The sequence below is a fragment of the Heloderma suspectum genome, chromosome 10, assembly GCF_057233095.1.
Source record: "Heloderma suspectum isolate Gila_16-S chromosome 10, 16-S_ref, whole genome shotgun sequence".
Classification (NCBI taxonomy): Eukaryota; Metazoa; Chordata; class Lepidosauria; order Squamata; family Helodermatidae; genus Heloderma; species Heloderma suspectum.
Window position 1 is genome coordinate 19,987,849 of NC_139467.1, and position 23,697 is coordinate 20,011,545.

Here is a 23,697-nt window from a genome sequence, read left to right on the forward strand (position 1 = left end):
TTCTATCAGATTGAATGAGAATGGTCAAAAAAGATGTGGGAGAAATTTTTGGCACAGCACTAGGTTTTATAGCACAAGGATAGGGTCAGGATGTATGAGACAGGCTGGGAAATTTTGATAATGTGGCTGAGACTCTCCCTGTTTCCTTTTAATTCCAAATGTTTTCCCCGCACTGGAATCTTTCCATTGGCCTTAAAATGTCACTTTAGGACAGGGATGGGAAACTGTGGGATATCCACAAGCCATTTTCACCCTCTCACCACCACCCCCAATCCCCCTGTGGGCTGCACTCGGAAAATCAATCAATCAATAATATTTTAAAATCACTGGCTTGCTGCAGAAAGCAGCACACCACTCAGTTACACTCAGTAGCACTAAATGAGTTAAACTGAGCTTGTATGTAAGCTGAATTTGACCCTTTAAGCACTCCGTAGCCACTACAGAGTGCCATTTTGTTGTTGTTGTTTTTTTATGTGTTGCTCACCCATGCTTTAAGAGATACCCTATGGACATGTTCCTTACCTCATCTCTCCCACAACCCAGAGGAAAATTTGCTAGTTTCATTGAGACACTTCTTGCTTTTTGAGCTCCTTAGATGCTTTCTTTAACAGACATTTACCTCATAATGTCACTTTCTACATTGCCATCAAACTTCACCTAACAGAGGCACGGGAAAACTGGGTACAGAATTCTAGCACATCAGTGGTGTCTGACATCATAATCACCAATGTCTGGCTTCAAACCTGTGAGGTGTGGTTCATATTTATGTTATGCAGCTTGTTTCTGGCCTTCTTCACACACCACTTGTACATCCTGTTTAATCTCTACAGGATCTGCAGTGTAAATGTTAGCACGTTCATTGCATTAAAAACACACACAGAGGCGACATCAGTTCAGCTGAAGTATAAGAATGTGAGTCCACGGTTTCCAAAGGGACCTGGAACCAGTTTTCAAAGCCAGGGTTCATACCTGGAAGGAACTGGGACATCTACCTGTTTCAAATTGGCATTATCTGCCCTGCACAATGGGCAGAAGCTCAACAGGTGCAGCTTTCCCCATCCTAGGGGAAATGTAGGGACGAAAGCTCCATCCTCTGACTTCCGGCCAGTGAGGCTTCTGTTAAAGGCATAGGGCAGCCTTCCCCAACCTGGTGCCCTTCAGATGTTTTGGGCAACTCCCAGCATTCCTGATCATTAGCCATGCTGGCTGGGGTTGTTGGGAGTTGAAGTCCAAAACATTTGGAGGGCACCAGGTTGGGGAAGTTTGGTATAGGAGCTCTGCTGGGGGCGGGGGGTGGGAGAAGAGGTAAGAACTCTACCAGCAATAATAAAAGAAGAGTGTTCTCAGCGTGTGCAAAGCGCATCCTTACTATTGGGTTATTATGCCCCCACATATCTGTGGTTAGGGGAGCAAAGTTCAGAGAACATGCTTTCCATGTAGAAGGCTCAGAACCCCCCTGTTCATGAAAAGTGTGCACACACGCACACACGCACACACACACACACATTCTTTTTTGCCTTCATCAGACAACACGCCCAGCTTCTGTTACCCAGGAAAAGGACAAGGGACAGAAGCAACGTGTGCACAATCATTTACTGCTACACTACAATGAACTGTGGCTCCAGAAGCCTCCCTGCCTGTAGGGGGCAGCAGAGGGATGTTTGCAAGGATTTGAGCAGATCCTGTCTTGAAGCTGGTGGATGAGAAGGGGGTCCTCTGATTTTGAAGAGGTCTCACCTGGTGAAAAGAGATGGCAAAATCAGCACTGGAAAGGAGATGGGACCCCCACTTCCCACAGCCATTTCATCAGCTCACACCCATGTTTAACAGCCTCCCCCAGTCCACACATTAAAGGTGGAATCCTATACACAATTACCTGGGAGTAAGTCCCATGGAAATCAATGGGGCTTACTTCTCAGTAGACGTACATAGGATTTTAAGCCACTAATGGCACACTGACAGCTTGGAAAAAAAAACACACAAAAAAAACAAGCCATCTTCTGGTGTTCTGCTTGGTCACCTGGAGAAATTCTTACTCAGCACAAAAAACAGCAGCATGAGCTCTCCTGGGCTAGAGTCTGCTTCATCAATGCATCTGATGAAATGTACTCTAGTGTACAAAAGCTCCATGCCATAATAACTTCGCAAGTCTTTGAGGTGCTACGTTTCTGTGGTCTTTGCTGCAACAGACAAACATAGCTCTTCCCCTGGAAGTTTTTACCCATCATACACAACCAGGTAAATCCTGCCTTAAGGAAGGACGTCAGGAAAGATTCCGGTTCTTAGAAGGTGAGACAAATAAAGCCATGGTATCCTTGCTTCTAGGGTGGACTAGCCCCAATTGTGATCCACTTCACTGTTAAGAATGGGAAAAACCTCCATTGGCGTTTCCTATGGTCCCCAGGTTGGCTTTGGAGTGCACAGCCAGGAGTGCAAGGATGTTCCTGGAAAAAGCAAGTATCATTTTGCCTAGGGTAGCCTTCCCCAACTTGGTGGCCTCCAGAATTTTGGGACTACAACTCTCATGCTAGATGGGGCAGATGCCTTTCATACTTCTTTTTCCCTGTCTTGCAATAGCAATGGGGGAAATGAAAAAAAAAAAAAAGAGAGAGAGAGAGAGAGAGAGAGAGAGGAGGGGCAGGAAGGTGGAAGGCTGAAATTTCTGCTTTTGCTCCCAGATTTGGTTGCCCTGGTTTTCTTTCTGCATTTCCAAGGGGAAATTCATTGCAAAGAATTCAGCCAAAATTCTTGGATTTCTGCTTGGCTTTGTATATATCACAATTCTGTGGAGAGCAGAAATTGTGCAGAATTCAGCTTCCTGGGAATCTCTGCTTTCATTTTTTTTAAAAAAGAAGTTTCTAGCTCTTATGGTTATGAACGTATGCTTGGAGGTATGCAGGCCATGCCTGCAGCAATCTTGAGACCCAAATGGGGCACCTGAATAATATTTTCTGTGGTTCAGATGGGGCTTCAACAACCTGCAATCATATGCTGCCCCTCCCCAAGACTATTAAAACCTAAAATAAATTATGCAATTCTTTTTTCTTTCTTTTTTTGCAATTATGCAAAATACAAACATTTGCTACTTTGAAACAAACTGGACATATCACACAGCATGTTCTCTCATATGTCTGGTTCATTTTAATGGGGTTGCACAAGAGAAATTGCCAGTGGATTGATGTCCAATGAATCTACAATGGCTTCAAATTCAGATGCTTCAATTTCACTGTGTTTTGGATTTGCCTGTCAGGAATAGGAGTGATGGGAGGGATCATAGCTCAATGGTCAAGCACATGTTTTTTGCATGTAGAAGGTCCCAGGTTCAATCCCTGATATCTCCAGGTAAAAGGATCAGGTAGCAGTTCATGGGAAAGACCTCTACCTGAGACCCTGAAGAGATGCTGCCAGTTTTTGATCTAATATAGGCAGCTTCCTGTGAATAAAGAGCAGTGTATGCATGTGATTTTTTTAAAAAAATGCAATACAAATTTCTTTTGACAAAAATGCAGAGGGCTTTGAGGTCCTGGTTACTATTCACAGATATAATTTGCAAAGGAGCTGAGGTCAGAGATGACTTGGTGCTTACTTACATCAAGCAATCATTTTTCTCTGTGGTGACACCCATCACAAATTCATCCACTTGGAACACCCATCTCCCAGCGACATTCACATTGCTGGTTGCTGCAATGTTGAGGATTTCAGAGGTGCGGGAACCCGGGATGTTGTAATAATTCTTTTTGTCTCCACTGTCAAATCCAGCCTGGGAGAACACACAAAGAAAAAAAAAAAAAGCTCATGTATTCTCCAATCCTATAGCACAGCAAACCTTATGCCCTGTGCATCTCATGTTCTACATGTTCACATGCATTCATGGTAGAATGTTTGGATTGACCCTTTTTTGCAGTGGGGATTAGATGCATGTTTGCACATGTAGAAAAGCAATTTCATGTTTGTAACCCTTTCCCTTGATATGCGCATTCTGTCTGCAAAACAGATGGGAGGTGGGCTGGTGAATCATGCATGTTGGCCTAAGCTTCTTGGAGAAAAGGCAGGTAATAAAAATAAACAAGAACAACTTGATCCAGGACAATGGATCAGGGCTAAAGATGTGCGAGAATTTTGTTTCAGTTCATTAAACATCAGAATTTACCCCGTTTGCATCCTCAAATGTGAACACAAGACCATTTTACAGGCAAAATTCATATTCCCAAGCATATGATCATGTTTGCAAAATGCACTTGTTAGAAAAACATGCACTTTTTAAAATGTGCATTTTGGAAAAAAGAAGAAGAAAGAAGCATTTTCATGCTTTAGTCAGTGGGAGGAAATAGTGCATTTGGGTACGCACTTTAAAAAAATGTGCAACAAAAAGTGCACTGTTCCTGTTTGAACAACACCAACAACAGATCACATTTGGGAATGAGATGGATGGGGCTTTGAGGTGGAACTTGGAGAACCTCTACCAGCTCAAACCATGCTGATATTCCCAGCTCTAATAGGGGCAAATATGCATGTTGTATGTAGTTGGTGGAAGATCTACAACAGTATTTTCAAGAGAGGACTTTTTTTTTTTCTTTTTTTACATATTGGAAATGCCTAGATGAACCTTCTACACCTGGTGGCCCAGAAAGCACATTGGACAATAGCCAGGGAGATGTGTGCCTGCTGTGAAATGGCTCTGAAACTTATACCAGTCACAAGATGTGGTACTGACCACAGAATTCAGCTTACTCAGAATCTCAGCTTGCTTGCTTGCTTGTTTGCTTTCAGATTACCCCCCCCCACACACACATATCTTTCTAGCCCATATTGTTGCAAGCATGCTTTATGAAAAATGTGCAAGCAAAGCTTTGTGAATCCCAGAAGCCAAAAGAGTTACTGAATAAGATTTCCACTCTTGAGTGGGCAGCAAAACCATGTGCTGTACAGCTCGTTATTCTTCCCCGTGACTAGCAGAAGCAGAATAAATTAAACAAAAAAGGTTTTTAAAAACTGCAGAGAAAATTGTGCAAAGTAAGAAGAATTCTACCAAATTCCTTTTTTATTTACATAACGTATACAGGTGGCGCAATCCAATTCTCTTGTCACTGGATCTGGGCTACCTTGGTGCAGAAATTTGATTGTTGTTGTTAGCACAGAGTACATGATGCCCAGGCTAACCTACACTAAATAGCCAGGAGAAAGAAAAAAAAGATAACAGCAATTAGGACTGTGGCAATCTTTGCCACAGTTGCAGACAGGGCCAGCTTTTTGAGCTGATGTTATCGAGGTGTCATCAGTCGTGCATGGGTCGGGGGTTTGCTACAAATAATTAAATAGATTTATTAGCCCTCAAACTGTGATTGAAGGATATTCACCCACGTACTCTTAATTAACAGAGCAGGTCATAAAATTGCATATGATGCATTAACAAATTTGCTGTTCAGTCCCGTATGTATCTACTCATTCATAAGCCTCACTGATTTCAATGGAATTTACTCCTGGATAAATGTGTATAGGGCTGCAGCTTCAAAGTATTAAAAAAAATCTGACCCCAAATTCTTAAATCCATCCATCAAAAGTGCTAAATTGATGAAAATATGAAAAGAGTCTTATACTGATTAATATCACATCCAGATGTTCTCATCTAAGTAAATCTTCAATAAAAAATTAAACAGATTTGATAGAACATCTTTCATATAGTTGAGCATTTCCTACCTTTGTTGAACCTCACCTGCAATTTTACTGAGTTTGCTAGCTTCTTGTGTATTATATAACATTATATAACATTTTATGGGTTGTATCCAGATTTAATCATTCTCAGAGTTGACTCATTGAAATCAGCGGGCCTTGCTAACGTATTACTAACTCAAGTCACATTCATTTCAATAGGTTTACTTTGAGTATGACTAATCTGGATACAACTCATGTATTATATTTATTCATTTAATTACCAATATTTATTAATTACTTACATTAAAAAGAAATTTCCAAGGGATATACAAATAATACAGTATAAAACTGTGATAAAATACTGCATAAAACTTGGAAGAAACTATAGCAAGACAGCAAGGAAAAGACATGCCATGTTTTAATGGATTTTTGGACATCATATGGTATAAATGAGTGCATTCCATTTTAAAACATCAATAAAATATTTAAGGGAGGGGCTGTAGGTCAGTGGTAGAACATGTGCTTTGCATGCAGAAGGTTCCAGGTTCAATCCCTGGCTTCTTCAGGAAGGGCTAGGAAAGAATCCTGCCTGAAACCCTGGAGAGTGGCTGCCAGGCAGTGTGGACAGTACTGGGCTAGATGTACCAGTGGTCTGCATCAGGATAAAGCAGCTCGCTTTGTTCCTATGTGGTGTTCCTATCTAAAGTTTCTGCAGGTTTTGTATTGTATTGCACTGCATGTTTTTGAAATTCAGGAAATCACAGTGAATGGAAATATTAATTTGTTGAACTGGCTATGTGGCATTTTTGGCTGCCTCATTTTCCTTTTCCTTTTTACATTTATAGTCTTCTGTTTCTAATAATAGCATGGCAGCTTATGCATGACTCCCAGATGGTCTCTCGTCCATCCAACAGCGTAGACAGCCTGACTTGCTTAGTTTCAATAGCAGAACTGGACCATATGTGTACAAGGCACCCTCTGGATCTTACTGTGAAGTGCCCTATATAGCAGGTCAGCTTGTGGCCCTCTAGATGTTTTGGCCTGCAACTTCTATCAGCCCAAACCAGCACAGCCAATTGTGAGGGGTGATGAGAGTTGTAGGTCAAAACAGGCCCACCCCTGTCCCATAGCTATACCCTAAATGAAAGTTTTATTCACATGGGGACTTGACATTGCTATGAAAGAAGAAGCATAAGCTCTTTGTTGCTTTGATCCCTTGATCCAGAACTGCCTAGGGTGACATTTGCTGTATCATGGAAGATCTATCCAGAGGTACCTGTGCCGGAATTCCCCCGAGGCCTGTCAGAAGATCCCCTCCACTTCCTATCCCTGTGGTCCATTGGATATCAGCATAGTTCAGCATGATGAAAGCTATGTTCTTATCAGTGGTCAAGACAGCCTGGAAGGTGTTAACCTGAAGGAAGAAGGCAAGGGACATATGGCTGTGCAGCAATTACAAGCATACAAGGACCATCTTTCAGGGCACTGGCATCTTCAGTTCAGCAGCTCAGCCTGCAGCGTCACACAAAGTTCGTCAACCTGGTGCCTTCCCGACATGTTGGACTAGAATTTCCATGCTGGATGGAGCTGATGGGAGTCGTGGTCCAACACACCAGGACGGCACTGGTTTTGGGAAGGCTGTAGCGAAGAGACCAAACAGGCATTTTTCCTATAGCAGTATGTGGAGTGAACAGAGGAACCCTGTAATGGCACCAGTGAGCAATGCACATTGAGGTTCAGAGGAAAGTCAGAGTGTTCCCTGCATCCCTCGGTCACTCTTTTTCAACTCTGATAACTTGAGTGGAGAAACCCTAGAGTTCGGTTTGGGACATGGCTCACCAGGGATTTGCTCTGGAACATGTTTTCAAGGCTCACTTCATGGACACCAAAATGAGAGAGAACCTTGAAGAATGAAGGCTTGGATAGCAACTTAGTCATACTTAGAGTAGACCCATTGAAATCAATGATATTAAGTTAGTTGTGACTAACGATGTGCATCTGCGGCATGGAAATCGACAGCATGATGAAGTCATGTCATGCGTTGTGTTCTAGCAGGCAAGACCTTGGGTGGCCATGTGCTCTGCTTTACAGAGGGTAGACCTCTATTTGAAATGGTGTTAGAGACCATCCTCTATTGGAAGGCGTCCTCCATTTCAAGGGCTGTCCAGTCCAAGTCTGGTTTAAAGAAACCAGATGGCCTCGTAGGCCCCTTCCAACCCTACTATTCTATACTATACTGTTCTATGAAATCTAAGACAAGAGTGTGGGATGGGGACTTAAAGTTGCCCATCTACCGTTAGGACCTGGACAGCAAACTGAGAAGCAGGGACACAGGTCACCTGGTCACAGACTTTCCCACATTGGTGAGATGTGTTGCAATTCTTTGGAGATGATAGAGCATGTTTCTACATTTGCATCTATATGCATAAATTAGTGTTTACAAATTCTATGCAAATCTGTATCCTCATTTGTCTTGGGAGGGGGGTTGGACATTTTCTCTTTTTGGAGATGTGGAAGTGGCCACCATATTTGCTGGTGTGGGTCTTCCCCATAGCACTAGTGCCTCTCCCAAGTGTTTGGGCAATGTTCACATCCTCCCAGCATGATGGATGCCACCTCTCACAGAAAACCCACTCCCATGTGCTTGGGAGAACAGTTAAAGGGTGCAGCGCAATGGGGTGCAGCTCAATGAGAGGCCTACCTTCTTTGAAAGAGATCCGAAGAAGGGCACACGATCCCAGGTAGCAATGAAGGCCCAGACAGCTGTGAAAGGGATCTCAGGGAAGTACTGATTGATGTCTGCAGTGCAGCGACTAAGCACCGTTGGATCTTGAGTCTGCCTCCAGAAGACATCTCCCCGTTTACTATTGTCGACATCTCCCCAATACGGGGCTACAAAGGGGCATCCGCCATCCAGGGGGAAAGGGTCAGGCGTGTACTGTGAGACATTTACACCAAAGGAGACCACACCATTGTTGTTCACCTGAAGAAAGGGGATAGAAGAAGATGAGAATGACAGTAGGCAGGCAGGCAGGCAGGCAGGCAGGTAGACAAACCAAAATTGCCTTTGGCACAGATGCTGTGAAACAGTAAAAAAAGGGAAGCTTCCATACCAGGAAGAAGGGCCAATTCAGTGGCTAGACTTTGGGGCACAGGCCTAGGCCCCACAGCCTGGAGGGGGTACACAGCCATCAGAGGTGACAGTACTGGCAGATGACGTGTGTGCATGTGTGTGTCGCAGGTGCAGTGCCAGCACCCAGCATGGGCAGCCACATACTGGGGCCAACACCTACAATTGCATAGCCGCCTTCTTTTTTTAAAAAAAACGCCTTTTTAACATTTAGTCTGGCAGGCCTGCTGCATGGCAAGGGTGCTTACTGCCAAGGTTCCAGCTGCACCCACCATGTTCATTTCTTCAGAGCACTTCCATATCTTCTCTCTTCTGACAGTTATGCAGAAACCAAGGGCTGAGGTTTATAAAGGGGGAGGCAGATGATCTTTCCTCCTGGTAAAGAAATGTGAGGGTTCGTTCTGGCTAGATATTACGTACGTAGAGACTGCGGTAATCCTTGCCATAGAAGGTGAAGGGAACCGTAATGGGGATCTCTGGAGATGTCCCATCATCTGACCTGGGGTTCTTTCTGTCACCTTGGTCTGTCCCGTAAGGATAGAGTAACTTTTCTAGAGTAGGAGTAGGAGAGAACACCTTTGTTATGGCCATAAAGCAACTTGTTTTACAAAAGGCCATTTTGAGGAGGGAGTGTAGTGTGTTGTGTGGGGCCAGGCCATACCCCCTCAAACCCCAAAGTGGAATGAGCTGCCCAGTAACATCACTAGGCCTGGTCCTCAGAAAGTCTCCTGTTCAGACTGTCACCCTCCATGAGTTGAGGGCAACAAATACAACAACCAGGGGAGACAGGGTTGGAACACTGCTTCTCCTCAGGCATTTGCTCTATTCAGGTTCAGAACACTTGAATAAGGCTCAAATCTGAGAGAGAAGTAATACCACCATTATTATTTTTTTACTCAATAATCTTTTACAGAAACACCTAGGAATCCTACTTCCACTATAGTATCATGGAAGAAGCCACCAGGGGCCTTGTTTTTCCTGGGATCAGCCTCCCCCAACTATTTCACTGCCGTATAAGCATGGTATGCACCATTCTTTGATCCTAAAGAATTCCTCAGCCCAAATTCAAGGCCTCAAGTCAACTTCACCTTACCTTTTGGGTTCTCAACAGGAGAAGTCAGCACCAATCCTAAAATGCAGCAATAAAGAGGGAATCAGGACTGTAACAGGTTTTTACACAAACACACACACTGTTGTTTATTTTAATACCAGAAGCTCCCACTGAGTTCCACTGATCCACAGAATTGCAGTGGGTCAAACTACACATCACATTGATTGTCTACTGGGTAGCTCAGCCTATTTTTCTTTTTCATTTTTTACTTTAGAGTAAGTGTGTGTGGCCCTGATTTGGATTGGGACCAGTACACACCAGGAGGTGGGGATTAAACCATCCCTCCCCCACACCTATTTGCTTCCTAAAATTCCCCCCACACACACACACACAATGCAGGGATTAAAACAGGGGCAAAAAAGCTTCCAATGGAAAAGCTTTTTTTTTTTTAATCCCTCCATGATGGGGGTGGCATGGAATTTCAGAAAGCAAATGGGTATGGGAGATCTATTCCTCCCTTTCTGGTGCACACTGGTCGTGATCCCAATCGGGGCCACATGCACTTACTCCAAAGTTAAAAAAGAAAGAAAAAAAGAATCAACTCAGCTACACAGTATGCAATTAACATAACATGTAGAAATTACTGATGTCACAACCAAGAGTTCCCTAAAACTGCAAAGTGGATGAGGATGGGGATGAGGCCCACTGGGCAGCTGCACTGCACCCCTGCCTCCAAGGAAGGATGTCATGGCAGGGAAAGACCAGCCTGGCCTCCTCTATTGGCCAAAGAAACAGCTGCTGTAAGGAGCTTTGGTCCACCTCCCAGCCAGAATGAACCCTCAGCTCCAACTTCCGGTTGCCCTGGGACTGCAGAGCTGAAGGGAAGCATACTCCGGCCTTATCCATCAGTCAGGGGACAAAGGGTTGCTGGGTCGTGTGGGTTTGGGGATTTGTATATGTGGGTGGTTATCTATCTATCTATCTATCTATCTATCTATCTATCTATCTATCTATTCATCCAGTGGTGGCTGGTGGCTCCAATTTCAGTGGGGCTGTGCTTCCATTCTGAGTTTCAGGCACAACCAGCCAGAATTCTAAAGAAGCTATCCAAGGTGCTGAACCTATTTTGGTAATAGGGTTCAACATCTTGGATAGCTTCTCTAGAGGTCTTGGCTGGCAGTGACTGAAACCCATAATGGATTCACAGCCTCACCAAAATCGGAGCCACCCCCCTCATATTCATTCATATATATATATATATATATATATATATATATATATATAATCTGTTGTAACCTATCTTGAGGATCATTCCATCAATAGGCAGGACATAAACCTCATCAATCTATCAATCAAAATCAAGTCATATTCAGAGATGTTATAAGGAACACCAGCAGCTTCCTTTTGTATTTCCACTGCAATGTCAAAAGGAGAACTCAATGCAGGGGGAAATGTACATGTTTCAGATGAGCATGTGCATCTTGCCTGCCTGGGTTCCTCATTATAGTGGAAGCACGAGGCTTTCCTCATGCACGCATGTCAGCACTTTTTGTAGCATCCGCAGGCCCCAGAATGAGAAAGGAGCCAGTATGCCATTTCGGCTGACTCCTGCAGGAAGACAACAACACCCATCCACAAGCCCCACACAGACAGATGTATGCAGTCCAGGCCACAGCATGCTGCTCTCTCTATGGCCTCCTTAGAACCATAGTAGGTAAAAAGGCCTTGCACGGTTGGGCGGCCCAGTCTATGCAATGAGAAGTCAGACTGACTTCATATATTGCGAAAGGTGTACTTTCCATTCCATTGTGCCTGATAAAGAGTTCTGCAGAACAGAAATACATGCATTCTCATGCAAAGTGGAAATCATTCCAGTAAAATACGTAATCTTACCATTTTTATGATAGATGTCATGTTTCTTATTTCTTACTTGAATTTCTCAGACTTAAATATACAGACACCAGTTCTTACACTACCTCCTTCTAGTGGACTAATGAATCCTTTAAGATCATAAAAGCATAAGAGGAGCCCTGCTGGATCAGACCAAGGGTCCATCTAGTCCAGCATTTTGTTCACAAAGTGGCCAACCAGCTGTCAACCAGGAAACCACAAGCAGGACATGAGTGCAACAGCACCCTCTCACCCAAGTGCAACTGCTGTACATAGGCATACTGCCTCTGATACTGGAGGTGTGCATAGCCCTCAAGCCTAGTAGCCATTGATAGCCTTCTCCTCCAGGAATTTGTCCAACCCCCTTTTAAAGCCATCCAAATTGGTGGCCTTCACTACATCTTGTGGTAGTGAATTCCATAGCTTAACTATACACTATGTGAAGAAGTCCTTCCTTTTATCTGTCCTGAATCTCCCACCAATCAGTTTTATGGGTTGACCTCAGGTTCTAGTATTAGGAGAGGGGAGAAAAAGTCTTCCTATCCACATTCTCCATACCATGCATAATTTTGTACACCTCTATCATGTCTCCTGATAGCTACTTGTACTTTGTTTTATTTGCATTTAATCATATTGGTTGCAATTATTTAAAACAACAAAACAAACAAACAAACAAAGGGTTGGATCCAGACTTGGTCATGTTTAGAGCAGACATACCAGAGTAAATGGAACTGAAGTTAGTCATGACTTAAGTCCCATTGATTTCAGTGGATCCACTTGAAGTCTGGATCCAACCCAATATTATCGTAAACCACCTCATACATTTTTAATTGAAAGGCACAGTATAAGTGTTAAACAAAACACATTTCATTTCCTTTTTTCCCAATGGAGGCAGGGTTAGTGGATTATTGTCACACAAACCCTAACCTCCTTTTCAATAACCTAAATAAGCTGAAATCAGGCTTGATGTGCCATTTACAGAGAAAACAGGCTATAGTAAAAGCCGGGTTTTTGTGTACTCTACTTACCCACTGCCAGGAGAAGAAAGGCACAGAGAGTCTTCATAGTGGGTGCTCGGTTTTACTTGACCTAATGTGTGTAAGTGTGTTTGAGAGAGGCCTGTGATGCCTTCTGCATCAGCTGTTGTGCATCCACACCAGAAAGCATGTGTAGGGCTGGATCTAACACACACACATATATATCTACACATGCATGCATACACAAACAGGCACAGCCCTTCTTCCCACACCAGAGAGCAAACATTTCTCATCAAGGGAAAAGGACATTAGCCAAACAGCAAGCCAGTTCAACATTTTAATCGTATTGAATTTCTTTGCACACCTTTTGTGAGAAACGGATCCAAACCGTGAGATGTGGGCAGGATAGCCTCTTGGGTATAATCAGAGCAACCAGGAAATGTTCACAACTGTGCAGATAGGCAAACAAACTTGGCACCAAGAGGGTTCTCCCTTTTGTTCAGAATGTCAAAGTGACAAGGGCCTAGTCAGAGGGCATATTATTGACTTTTGATGGACAAGGGTGAGTGGTGACTGAGGGATCGTGCGGGCATTAAACAGAAGAGAAGCAGTGATTATGAGAGGGAGGAGAGTCAGATTGCCTATGGGGAGTCGCTAGGGTAGTGTTCAAGAAAGGCTTGGTTGTGTAAGTGGATCTTGAAGGATGCACTTGAGAAGCCAGCAGGGAGTGTGGGCTATCCAGTGTATTGCAGAGTGCCACATGTACGACTGTCTACCTGCTGGATGGAAGTTGTGGGTGGGTGCTTGGTGTAATGAGCTCCTGGCTCCCAAGGAACAAGTTTGTTCCCTTGAGGCCAAGGTTGCTGACCTGGAGAAGCTAAGAGAGGAAGAGAGGATGGTGGATGAGACCTTCAGGGACCTATTAGCTGTGTCCCACTCCCAGGGTGACAGCTCCTCTGCTGTCATGGAGAATGTGGGTCTCAGGGAAAGAGGGCACCATTCTGAGGAAGAGGGAAACGATCCCTTAGGAGGGACCCATTCCTCAGAAGATGAACAAATATCCTCTTGCACTGAGGATGTGCCTCCGAGGGAAGGGGGTCTTATGGTAGTGGGAGATACGATCATTAGACACATATGGGCATGTAAACCGCATGGTGAATTGCCTGGTGCAAAGGTTGCAGATATCACGCTCCATCTAGATAGCCTAGTAGATAGTGCTGGGGTGGAGTCAGTGGTCGTGGTCCATGTTGGTACCGAGGATGTGGGGAAACGTAGTTATGAGGTCCAGGAAGCCAAATTTTGATTGCTAGGTAGGAGGTTGAAATCCAGGACCACCAAGGTGACTTTCTCTGAAATGCTACATGTTCCACATGCAGGGCCAGCTAGACAGGTGAAGTTGAGGAGTCTCAATATGTGGATGAGATGGGGGTGCAGGGATGAGGGGTGCAGATTTGTTAGGCACTGGGGAATGTTTTGGGACAAGCTGGGCCTGTACAAGAGGGAGTGACTCCACTTGAATTAAAATGGAACCAGACTGCTGGTGCTAAACATAAAAAGGGTGGCAGAGCAGCTTTTAAACCAAACCCTGGGGGAAAGCTGACAGGAGCTGGGAAGCGTCCAGTTCAGGTTAAATCATCCCAAAGGGATGAGGATGAAAATGTTTTTGAGTGCCCAAATGTAGAAGGGGAGGAAATAGGCCAGGAGTACATGGTAGAACAAACTAGCCAGTAAAAGTGGCCAATGTCCCATAGTAAAAGATGCACATGCCAGAGGCATCTGGGGTACCATGCATAGGTGTTTTTATGCAAATGCCAGAAGCCTCCAAGACAAAATGGGAGAGTTGGAGTGCTTGATTTTAAAGGAAAAACTGGATCTAGCGGGCATTACAGAAACCTGGTGGAGCAAAGAGAACCAGTGGGATATGATCATCTCTGGATATAAACTCTATAGGAAGGACAGGGAAGGGCATAATGGGGGAGGTGATGCCCTGTACATCAAAGAGGGCATAGTGTCAACAGGACTAGAACACCTAAAGGGGGTAGGCTCTTTCACAGATGCGCTGTGGGTGACAATACCAAACTCCAAAACTAATTTAGTGCTAGGAATGTGCTATCGTCCCCCAGACCAGAATGCTCAGAGAGAACTTGAGACTGAAAACAAAATCACTGAGGCCTCCAAACAAGGAATTGTTGTAATAATGGGCGACTTCAATTACCCCCACATTGATTGGATAAATGCATGTTCTAGCCATGACAAAGAGGTTAAATTTCTTGATGTCCTAAACAATTGTGCTTTAGAAAAGTTGGTCATGGAACCAACCAGAGAGGAGGCTACGTTGGATTTAATCCTAAGTGGTGTCATTCAGGACGAGATGTAAATGTTGTTGAACTACTTGGAAACAGTGATCACAGTGCTATCAGATGTAATATATATTTAGGTGGATAATTGCCCAGGAAATCCAAAACAGTCACATTTGACTTCAAAAGAGGAAACTTCTCTAAAATTAGGGAACTGGTGAAAAGGCAGTTAAAAGGGGGAATCAAGAGGATTAAATCCCTTCAAAATGCTTGGAAATTACTAAAAATCACAGTAATAGAAGCCCAGCTAAAATATATACCACAGGTTAGGAAAGGTAGCACCAAGTCCAAGAGGTCACTGGCATGGTTAACAAGGGAGCTGTTAGAGAAAAGAGAGCTTCCTTCAGAAAACTGAAGTCTTGCCCAAGTGAGGAAAACAAAAGGGAGCACAGGTTTGCACAAAGGTGACGCAAGCAGGCAATAAGAGATGCAAAAAGACAGCCAGTGTGGTGTAGTGATGAGAGCATTGGACTGGGAGCTGGGAGATCCGAGTTCTAGTCCCCACTCGGCCATGGAAGCTTACTGGGTGACTTTGGGCCAGTCACAGACTCTCAGCCCAACCTACCTCACAGGGTTGTTGTTATGAGGATAAAATGGAGAGGAGGAGGATTATGTACGCTGCCTTGGGTTTCTTAAAGAGGAAAAATGGTGGGATATAAATGTAATACATACATACATACATACATAAAGCATTTTGAAGAGCATATCGCTAACAACATCAAGGCCAATAATAAAGAATTCTTTAACCATATCAGAAGCAGAAAACCAGCTAGGGAGGCAGTTGGACTGTTGGATGACAATGGAGTTAAAGAAAGATTGCAGAAGGAGGACAAGGAGATTGTAGAGAAGCTGAATGATTTCTTTTCGTCTGTCTTCACTGCAGATAGGACAGATACCTGTGCCTGAACTGATGTTTTGAAATTGAGGCAAATAGTGGTGACAAAATATGAAGTTCTCAACCGCATTGATAAACTGAAAGCAAATAAATCACTGGCCCCAGATGATATCCATCCTAGAGTTCTCAAAGAACTCAGATATGAAATTGTTGATCTTCTAACCAAAATATGCAACGTGTCCCTACGATCAGCCTCTATACCAAGGGACTGGAAGATGGCCAATGTAACACCAATTTTCAAAAAGAGATCTGGGGGGATTTGGAAATTACAGCCCGGTTAGCTTAAGATCTGTTCTGGGTAAATTGGTTGAAGTCATTATTAAAGATAAAATTAGTAAGCATATAGAAGGACAAGCCCTGCTGAAAAAGAATCAACATGGCTTCCACAAAGATAAGTCCTGTCTCACTAACCTTTTAGAGTTCTTTGAGAGTGTAGACAGGGGTGATCCAGTAGACTTTGTTTACTTGGACTTCCAAAAGGCTTTTGACAAAGTCCCTCACTAAAGACTCCTGAGCAAACTTAGCAGTCATGGAACAAGAGGTCCTCTTATGGATCAATAACTGATTAAAGAACAGAAAGCTGACAGTAGGAATAAATGGTGAATTCTCTGAATGGAGGGAAGTAAAGAGTGGGGTCCCACAGAGATCTGTATTAGGACTAGGGATGGCGGAGAATTTCTCCACGAATCTCTGGGAGGCTGAATGCCAAAGCATTCGGCCCCCCAAAATTGGTGGTGAAATTCTCCGCCACCCCCCCGCCACACCCCCCCCCGGGATGGGACTTACCTCTGTCGAATGTCCCTCTCGGTGGCGGGTCCCGGTGGCGTTTCGGCGGCGTTTCGGCGGTGGCGGCAGTGGCAGCCGGTCTTCTGACCGGCTGCTGCCGCTGCCATTTCCCCGTAAAGTAAAAAAAACAACAACAGCGTGATAGGCTACATAACGATTTACGTAGCCTATCACGGCTAGATTTTCAAAGTCAGCCGTGATAGGCTACATAAATCTTTACGTAGCCTATCACGGCTGACTTTGAAAAAAAAAGAAAAAAGCGCGTACGCAAATGGCGGTGCCCATGGGTACCGCCATTTGCGTTCCTTATTTGGGCAGGGGTAGTCTACGTAAACATTTACGTAGACTACGGCAAAAATAAGGGCAACGCAAATAGCGTTGTCCTTATTTTCGCCGTAGTCTACGTAAATCTTTACGTAGACTACCCCTGCCCAAATAAGGAACGCAAATGGCGGCGTCCATGGGCGCCGCCATTTGCGTACGCACTTTTTTTTTTCCAAAGTCAGCCGTGATAGGCTACGTAAATCGTTACATAGCCTATCACTTTTTTTTTTCAATTTACTTTTTTATTTCGCAGCCGGGGAGATGGGGCACTCCCCCCCGGCCTGAATTTCAGCAGTGAGGGATGGGGCGCCTCCCCCCTGGCCTGAATTTCGGCCGGGAGTGGTGGGGCACCTCCTCCCCAGCCTGAATTTTGGGGGAAGAAACGGAGCACCTCCCCCCCCCGAACACAGCTGCGGGACCAGGTAAGGGACTTTCGTCCATCCTTAATTAGGACCAACGCTTTTCAACCTGCTCATAAATGATCTGGAATTAGAAATGAGCAGTGAAGTGGCCAAGGTTGTGGATGACACCAAATTATTTAGGGTGGCTAAAACAAAAGGGATTATGAATAGCTCCAAAAGGATCTTTCCAAACTGGGAGAATGGGCATCTATATGGCAAATGCGAATCAATGTAAGCAAGTGTAAAGTGATGCACGTTGGGGCAAAAAATCCCAACCTCAAGTATAACCTGATGAGATTTGAGCTAGCGGTGACCGACCAGAAAAGAGATCCTGGGATTGTGGTGGACAGCTCAATGAAGATGTCAACCCAGTGGCCGGCTGCTGTAAAGAAGGCAAACTCCATGTTAGGCATAATTAGAAAAGGAATTGAGAATACAACTGCCAATACTATACAGCTCCTATACAAATCAATGGTGCAACCACACTTGGAATACTGTGTACAGTTCTGGTCACCACACCATATATATATATATATATATATATATATATATAATATATGCACGCACAGACACACACACACACACACACTCACCATATATATGTTGCATATATATATATATATATATATATATGCAAGCTGGAAAAAGTGCCAAAAAGGGGAACTAAAATGATAAAGAGGCTGGAGCATCTCCCCTATGAGAGAAGGTATTTATTTATTTATTTATTTATTTATTTATTTATTTATTATTGCATTTATATCCCGCCTTTATTCCTCTTGCAAGGAACCCAAGGCGGCTTACATTATCCTCCTCCTCTCCATTTTATCCTCACAACAACAACCCTGTGAGGTAGGTTGGGCTGAGAGTGTGTGACTGGCCCAAAGTCACCCAGTGAGCTTCCATGGCCGAGTGGGGACTAGAACCCAGATCTCCCAGCTCCCAGTCCAACACTCTTGCCACTACACCATACTGGCTCTCAGGTTACAAGGTTACAACAGCTGGGATTGTTTAACTTGGAAAAAAGGAGGGTAAGTGGAGACATGATAGAGGTGTACAAAATTCTGCATGGTGTGGAGAATGTGGATAGGGAGACATTTTTCTCCCTCTCTCAAAATACTAGAACCTGGGATCATTCTATGAAGCTGATTGGTAGGAGGTTCAGGACAGATCAAAGGAAAGACTTCTTCACACAGCACATAGTTTAACTATGAAATTTGCTACCACAGGATGTAGTGATGGCTACCAATTTGGATAGCTTTAAAAGGGTGTTGGACAAATTCCTGGAGGAAAAGGCTATCAATGGCTACTAGTCTTGGTGTCTATGACCTCCAGTACCAGAGGCAGTGAGGCTATGTACATCAGTTGCTGGGGAACATGGGTGGGAGGGTGCTGTTCCGCTCATACCCTGCTTGTGGCTTCCTGGTCAACAGCTGGTTGGCTGCTATGTGAAGAGAGTGCTGGATTAGATGGACCTTTGGTCTGATCCAGCATGGCTCTTCTCATGTTCTTATGTTCTGATGTTGTTTGAAAGACATTTCATTTGATAAGGAGGGTTCAACTGTTCCAGACATCTGGTGTGGCATACCAGAAAGCAGGGAGGATGAAAGAAATAAAAGGGGATAAATGGAGATGGATGTGTGAAACTGAGTGACAGCTGATAGATGTGCTTAAATAAAAAAAAATTCACAATGAAATTCACAAAATTCACAATTCACAAAAAATTCACAATGAAATTCACAAAATTCACAATTAACAAAAAATTTACAATGAAATTCACAAAATTCACAATTCACAAAAAATTCACAATGAAATTCACAAAGTTCACAATTCACAAAAAATTCATAATGAAATTCACAAAATTCACAATTCACAAAAAATTCACAATGAAATTCACAAAATTCACAATTCACAAAAAATTCACAATGAAATTCACAAAATTCACAATTCACAAAAAATTCACAATGAAATTCACAAAATTCACAATTCACAAAAAAATTCACAATGAAATTCACAAAATTCACAAAAAATTCACAATGAACAGGTGGTCAGATATTTGCAATCTCCTTCACTTTAAAAGCAAAACAAAACAGGGCACCTTGGGGAAAAGCCTAGTCTGGCATCTTTCTCCCTGACATGCTAGTTTCCCATGGGCATAATTATTTTTCACATAAGGAAGTTTCAAGCCCCATCCTGATAGCTGGCAGATGCTGAGTTCTTGCTGACTAGGCACAGTGGTTCATGGAGTGGAAGACACTGTGGTATCTTTGTATCTGATGCTGGTGTTCATCACATCACATTGTGGGCACATCACCCTGTGTGGACTTAATCCATGACATCCCGTGATTGGTGGGATTCAGCGATGTTGCCATGAGAGAAGCACTCAGGGTTTGCTCCAGCCTGATTGTCTAGCCAACCCCTGCCCCCTGCCCCCATCACTGGGCGTGTAGCCAGAGGTGCACTAGGAGGCTCCTGTCCCTCCAAAATTGCCCCCCCCCAATTCTTTCTTTCTTTCTTTTTTACAAACAATTAAAAAAAGCAGTTACAATTTTGTCTTTAAAAGGCCCACGAACCAGTTGAATTGCCCCCTACTTTTTTGGCCTACCCCCACAACTTTTAGGCTGGCTACAGGCCTGCCCATCACAAGCCTGTCTACTACCAATTGCTCTATGGGAAGGATTCCATGAGGGAAGGGAGGCGGACAAAAAGAACACCAGATGTTCCTTCCTGTTCTAGCTGGAGCATCCCCCCTTCCGCCGCCGCCAGGGTGAGCGACCATCAGATCCACAGTGGAGTCATGCCAATGTGACACTGGCATACGTTTGCCAAGCCAGGAGTGGAATAGAGGATTGCTGGCTCTTATGCAGTACACTTGAAATGGCACTTGTTAGTAGGGCTGTGCACTGCTTTAGCTCGAGGCCTGAAGCCCGAGTCGAAGCGGGCTGCTTCGGGTCACTTTGAGCCCCTTCCGAGGCAAAGCAGAGGGGGCACGAAGTGATCCGAAGTGGGTCGGGGGCTCTCCAAAGTGCTCAGTGCACTTCAGAGCTTCAGCTCCCCTAGCTCAGCTGTGCCAGCGCCTCCAGGTCCTTACCTGAGCTGCCCAATTCTGCCGCCTCTGCCTTCTCCATCGCCTCTGCCTCCTCCATTGCCACTGCCTCCACTGCCATCATTGCTGTTGCTGCTAAAGCTGGCTCTGCCGCCACTGCCTTCTCTTCCTCTTCCTCCTCCTCCTCCTCTGCTGCCTCCTCCTCCTCCTCCACCACCATCATTGCCACCACCAGCTTTTATTGCAGGGAGTTGCCATTTTTAAAATTTTTAATTTTAAAAATGGAAGTTCCTGGAAGTTGCCATTTTAAAAATGGCAACTCCCTGCAGTGAGAGCCAGCACATGTCCAGGCCTCAGTTGCTGGTGGCGGTGATGACGGTGGTGGTGGAGGAGGAGAAGGCGGCAGTGGAGGAGGTGGCAGTGGCAGAGGAGGCAGTGGTGACGGAGGAGGCGGTGGCAAGGTAAAGAGCTGGGGGTTTGCGTGGGGGTGTCAGGGGGGGATACAAAGCAGGGTTTGGCCATCCAAATCCTGCTTCAAGTTTGGGGCCAAGTCAGGTCGGGTCCCCCCCAAATCGGCCCAAGCCCAATCAGGTCTGCCTTCAAAGCCACGAAGCGGCTTCCGAGTCGGATCGGGGGGTCCCTGCACAGCCTTACTTGATAGTACCTCAGTGCTAATGCATGTGCACATGCTCATGTATCATATAGACATGCTTGTGTGCTAGTATGATGCATTTGCTCTGCACTCAGGTTTAACCACTAGGGAGTTGGGAAAGGGGCTGAGAGTCATAGAAACAGAAGTCTGATGAAGGCATGCACATACTAACAAAAAATTTAAAAGACATCACCAAATCCCCCCCCCCCCACACACACACTTCAAAGTAGAGATGCTGTGCAAAGTTTGCAAATTCCAGACTCAGAATGCAAACTCTGACTCTTTAAATACAAAGGTGATCATCACAATCCTTCTCCAGCTTGGATTTTAATCCTAGCCAGAGAAGAGCTTCTTTGTCCCCCTCTCCCACTCCCACCCACCCACATATGCCACTTGCCTTGCTGCTGCACCGGTGGTGAGGGAGGGAGGATCATCTATGGGGAAGATTCCAGGAGAGAACATCAGGTGCTTGCTTCTCCCTGTTGCAGCCGGAAGAGCGACCACCAGTTCCACAGTGGAGTTGTTCCGTTTGGATATCGTTTATTGTGATTTTATTAATGTCTTTTGATGCTGCTTGGAAGCTGCCTTAGAAAGATCGGTATCTTGAAAGGTGGAATGTAAATCATTTAATTAATTAATACAGACCAATAACTGGATGCTGAAGGTACTGTACGTCTGGTTGGGCTGCTCCTTTCTGTCTTTTATTTGAGTGTGCTTTTGTTTTATCCTCAAATCTTGTGATGGGAGCAAATAGAGTCCCTACTATGTTAAGTGAATGTTACACTGGCATAAGCTGGCTGCTGGCTTGCCAGGAGTGGCCCATAGGCTTGCTGGCTATCATGAAGTCAACTTGAAATTCTCTTTCCTATCATTTTTGCACTATGCTCCTGCTGCTGCTCTTGTTTCATTAGGGAAACAAACTGGCTTACAGTTTTCTGGACTGCTTCTATATTCCCCCTCCGCCCCGCCCATTTTATTCATACCATAATAAAGTATATGGCAGGGGTCAGCCACACAGCCACACAAACACCTGCCAAGTCCCCTGAGTGTGCCTGCCAGACCCTCTTGAGCTTTTCTCCACTGACTCCCGACCACTATCCCCTACCACCCTCACCCACCTTGCTTAGCCACTATGCACCTTTCTCACTATCCTTGCTTGGGATTGCCTCCTCCTCTGCACCCCTGCTTGGGATTCCCCCCCCCCCACACACACACACTTCTGCTGTCCACCTCCTTGCTCACCTCAGCAGCCCCAGTGAGGAAGCAGGAAGTTAGCAGATCAAGAGATTTCAGTTTCCTCATCACCTCCTAATCTGTAGATGTTCTGCTTCCTCATTAGGTGAGGAGACTTCAGCTTCCTCATCACCTCCAAATCTGTAGATGTCCTGCTTCCTTGCTAGCTGAGGAGACTTCAGCTTCCTCATCACATCCGAATCTGTAGATGTCCTGCTTCCTCGTTAGGTGAGGAGACTTCAGCTTCCTCGTCACCTCCAAATCTGTAGATGTTCTGCTTCCTCGTTAGGTGAGGAGACTTCAGCTTCTTCATCACCTCCAAATCTGTAGATGTCCTGCTTTCTTGTTAGGTGAGGAAGAGGTGAGTGCAGCCCCCAAAATATTGTCTAACCTGCTATTTGGTATATTTAGACAATGCTTACTTTTCCTTCCTGTCCTATATGGTCCTTCTACGCTATCACCGGTATTTTTCTCTGTCCGATAATATACTTCCTCATATATTTTGGAAACATTCATGAGGTGGTTCCCCCCTTCCCACAAATGTGTTTTCCCCCATATACCTTTGTGCCAGAGTTGAACTGGACTTAAATAGAAGGCTCTCTTCCCTCCTTCTCTACCCCCATGTGTGATACAAATTTGTGCCTCTACACTGCTGCTCTTTTGCTAAGTGGAGCCATGAGCAGGGCTGAACTTGGGGGCAGAGGAGCTGGGTGGTTACCCTGGGCACCAAGCGGAAAGGCTGAGCTCTGTGGGAGAGCACATGCTTGCATGCAGAAGGTCCCAGGTTCAATCCCTGGTGTCTCCAGGTAGGGCTTGGAAAGAATCCTGCCTGACCTTGGAGAGCCATTGCTGCCAGTCAGTGTCAACAATGCTGGGCTAGATGGACCCATGGTCTGACTCGATATAAGGCAGCTTCTTATGTTCCTATGAGCTGAGCCTGATGACTCAGTGTTCACTGAGTGTACTGTCTGCACTGAACTAGGGCAAAGGAAAGCAATAAGCATATTTAATCTTTAAAACAAAGTTCTGCAGTGTGTTTTGGCACTAACTATAAACACGAACTTCCATCAAATAGCTTTAAAGTATGTTTCTTTTTCAATTCCCACTTTGATATCATGTGTTCTAAATAGAAGTCCATGAAGTAATTTGCAAAGGGAGAGTGGAGGGCAGGTTTGGAAGATATGCCATGGGGTGGGGTTGGACAAATCCATCTGTTTCATTTTCTATAATGCTTGCTATCCTTTTTCAAGCACACGTTTGTTCCATCTCGTTTCCCGTTTTTGTTAAAAGTCTGCACAAGCGTTTG

The 23,697-nt window shown here is 44.6% G+C and overlaps 1 protein-coding gene across 6 annotated transcripts; it reads right to left on the reverse strand.

Moving 5' to 3' along the window:
* Positions 1-1,574: 1,574 nt before the first annotated feature.
* Positions 1,575-23,112, reverse strand: LOC146337908 (sushi, nidogen and EGF-like domain-containing protein 1). Of its 6 annotated transcripts, none has more exons than XM_084814378.1 (8): positions 22,401-23,112; positions 21,556-21,760; positions 9,876-9,911; positions 9,203-9,333; positions 8,354-8,635; positions 6,929-7,066; positions 3,591-3,760; positions 1,575-1,737 (listed from the first exon to the last, which is right to left on the reverse strand). In XM_084814378.1, exons 2-8 carry the CDS (start codon positions 21,590-21,592, stop codon positions 1,734-1,736), a joined length of 798 nt encoding a protein of 265 aa, XP_084670504.1. In that variant the 5' UTR covers positions 21,593-21,760; positions 22,401-23,112; the 3' UTR covers positions 1,575-1,733. The 6 variants fall into 6 exon arrangements, with proteins under 6 accessions (XP_084670504.1, XP_084670505.1, XP_084670507.1 ...); XM_084814379.1 differs by having other exon boundaries at positions 22,464-22,569; XM_084814381.1 differs by lacking the exon at positions 22,401-23,112 and adding an exon at positions 22,297-22,336.
* Between the last annotated feature and the right edge of the window lie 585 nt (positions 23,113-23,697).

Bases quoted from the DNA above. Each gene is read 5' to 3' on its own strand.
- LOC146337908 (XM_084814377.1), bottom strand. From the start codon at position 20,630: ATGATGGCAGTGGAGGCAGTGGCAATGGAGGAGGCAGAGGCGATGGAG. The intron at 9,912-20,551 runs GTAAGGACCTGG...GCTGCATTTTAG, and splicing joins GGCAGAATTGGGCAGCTCAG to GATTGGTGCTGACTTCTCCT. The intron at 7,067-8,353 runs GTAGGCCTCTCA...TTCTTCCTTCAG, and splicing joins TCGGATCTCTTTCAAAGAAG to GTTAACACCTTCCAGGCTGT.